This window comes from Rhagoletis pomonella, unplaced genomic scaffold, assembly GCF_013731165.1.
Source record: "Rhagoletis pomonella isolate Grant_MI unplaced genomic scaffold, Rhpom_1.0 Rhpom_scaffold_18015, whole genome shotgun sequence".
Taxonomy (NCBI): domain Eukaryota; kingdom Metazoa; phylum Arthropoda; class Insecta; order Diptera; family Tephritidae; genus Rhagoletis; species Rhagoletis pomonella.
This window is the reverse complement of record NW_023476536.1, coordinates 1-3,000: the sequence shown is the minus strand read 5'-3', so window position 1 is coordinate 3,000 and position 3,000 is coordinate 1. Positions and strand designations below refer to the sequence as shown.

Here is a 3,000-nt window from a genome sequence, read left to right as displayed (position 1 = left end):
ATCAAGAAACTGCAACGCGACATAAATAATTGCATCTCGTCGCTTCAGTGTCATCAGATTGATGTTTCAAATTGGGATGCAATATTCACATATTTGTGTTCGACAAAACTGCCAGAAACGACACTGGCACTATGGGAGCAAACCATAGAAAATAAAACTGAGATTTCCAAATGGGTAGATAGGGATAAATTCCTATCCAATCGGTTTCAAACACTGGAAACCGTCACAGGTCTTAGGGGAGATATAGTTTCGAAACCTAAACCACAAAGCTCTCGGAATTCTGCAGAGACGCCTGCAATAAAGCTTGGCGCCTTTCAAGCCAGTGTAGCAAAGGCAACATGTAAAATGAGCAACAGCAATGCACACAAGCTATCAAAGTGCGACAGATTTTTGCGTCTAAAGCCGACGGAGCGAGTAGATTACGTGAAGAGCATTCGCAGTTGCTTGAATTGTCTCTGCTGGGCACACAGTCTCAAGATGTACCAGCTCATTTAACTGCAGCACTTGTCATTCGAGACATCACAAGTTGCTCCATATGCCAATTCAGCCAAAAGCAAAAACTGATCCATCGGGTAACGTGGAATCTACTCCAAACCAGGCTCAATCAAGACGCGAATCTGAAAAAGGAAACATCAAATCGGTTACAAATGTAAACTCTTATTACGCAAATACAAGTAAAGGAGTTTTGTTAGGAACAGCACGCGTAAACATACACTATAATGGTATACATTTTCCGGCTAGAGCGCTTATAGATTCTGGTTCTGAGTGCTCGTTCATTACTGAGAGACTCAAACGGAGAATCAACCTGCCATCAAAACGTTTGCATGCCCAAGTTTCGGGCATCAATAACTCTGTATCTGCGCAGGTAAAAGAAGCGTGTGCTATTCAACTTCGGTCACCCACAGACCCGTTAATTAATATAGAAGCAATTGTGCTGGTTTTACCACAATTAACCGGGGATCTTCCGACTTGTCAGATAAGCGCAATGACGCAGCAATCGTTCCCAGACTTGGTCTTGGCGGACAAAAGATTCTTCGTCAATGAGCCAGTTGACCTGGTCTTAGGAGGAGATATTTACCCGCAAATAATTTTAAGCGGAATGAGGAAGAACGTATTAAATACGCTTCTCGCGCAAGAGACCGTGTTCGGTTGGATACTGACTGGTCGCGCGGACTCAGTCAGTCAAACTAACAATATCGTATCGTATTTTAACGAAGTCACGTTGGACAAGCAGCTAGCTGCATTTTGGGAGCTGGAGGATGTCCCAAAGAAAAAAGGCATCAACGAAGATGATAAATACTGCGAAGAGCTCTTCAAAGCAACTACAACACGAAATACCGATGGAAAATACATTGTGTCTCTACCTTTTAAACGGGATTTTCCGAAAAATGTGTGCTTAGGACCTTCGCTGAAAAGTGCATGCTCTCAGTTCTACCGGAACGAGACGCGACTAGCGAAAAAGCCTGTCCTTCAAACAGAGTACAACCGGGTTGTATCTGAATACGAGACACTAGCACATATGTCAAAAATTAACAAAAACATTTCACCAGATTCAACGGACTGCTATTTTTTACCGCACCACGCCGTTTTAAAGGAAGAAAGTACCACTACAAAGGTCAGGGTTGTATTCAACGCATCATGCCCAACCGCTAATGGCATGAGTTTGAATGATGTCCTCCTTCCAGGTCCTGTACTTCAGGCCGATTTAACGATCCTCATACTCCGTTGGAGACTGTTCCAATACGTCTTCAACAGCGATATAGAGAAAATGTATCGGCAAATATTTGTAAATGAGAAGCAAACGAAATATCAGCGCATAGTTTTTCGCACCTGCCCAAGAGAACCAATTAGCTTATACGAATTAAAAACGGTGACTTTTGGCATCAACTGTGCTCCTTATCTCGCGATAAGGACATTGCATGAACTAGCTGATGAGGTCGAGAGCTCGTTTCCAATCGCATCCGAAATTTTGCGAAAGTGTATGTACGTGGACGACGTACTTGCTGGAGGACACAGCATCGGAGCAGCGATTAAAGCTCGAGAAGAAATACTACAGGTACTGGATTCAGCAGGGTTCCCGTTAAGAAAGTGGACTTCGAACTCCAGTAAAATACTTGAAGGTATACCGAAATCTCATTTACTCACCGACGATTTTCTAGAGTTTGAAGAGTCTAGTACGGTAAAAGCACTTGGCATCAGATGGAATGCCAAATCTGACTACTTCTATTTCACAGCAAAACCAATAGAAAATCGTGACGTCATCACTAAAAGAGCGATACTTTCAGCTATCGCCAAACTGTTTGACCCGCTCGGTTGGCTCGCTCCAGTGGTAATTGTCGCCAAGATCATTATGCAAAATATTTGGTTGGAGGGAACTGGTTGGGACGATACCGTGTCTCCGACCACATTAGACCGTTGGCAGGCATTTATGCACGACTACATGGACATTAATACCATTCGCATACCAAGATGGGTTCACTTTACGCAAACAGATGACGCCGAAATACATGGATTCAGCGACGCTTCGGAGAAAGCATACGCGGCGACTGTTTTCTTGAGAGTTAAGACTGCGGAAAAAGTTGTGGTCAGCCTTTTAATGGCAAAAACAAAGGTAGCGCCCGTCAAAACAGTATCGTTACCCCGTTTAGAACTTTGCGGCGCAGTTTTGCTTTCGGAAACCGTAGAAGCGGTCGTCGAAAATCTGAGTCTTGGACATTTGAAAATAAATCTCTGGACAGATTCGACAATAGTCCTCGCATGGATCCGGAAACCACCGTGTTCGTGGTCAACTTTCGTTGCTCACCGAATAACAAAAATTGTAGACAAGGTGGGAACCGAAAACTGGCGTCATGTGGATTCGGCATCAAACCCAGCAGATCTGGCGAGTAGAGGACTTTCGGCGAGTGATCTAGTCAACAACTCCTTGTGGTGGCAGGGTCCTTCTTGGTTACAAGAAGACTATTCGAGATGGCCAGCACAAGAATCGGACTTTGACACAAC

General features: G+C 44.1%; 1 protein-coding gene across 1 annotated transcript; it reads left to right on the top strand.

Annotated features, from left to right (window-relative positions):
* Positions 1-535: 535 nt before the first annotated feature.
* LOC118757439 lies at positions 536-2,777 on the top strand (the record flags this gene model as incomplete). Its single annotated transcript, XM_036492150.1, has 1 exon — positions 536-2,777. A coding segment is annotated over exon 1 (2,242 nt), but the record flags the coding sequence as incomplete, so codon positions are not given.
* Positions 2,778-3,000: the final 223 nt, after the last annotated feature.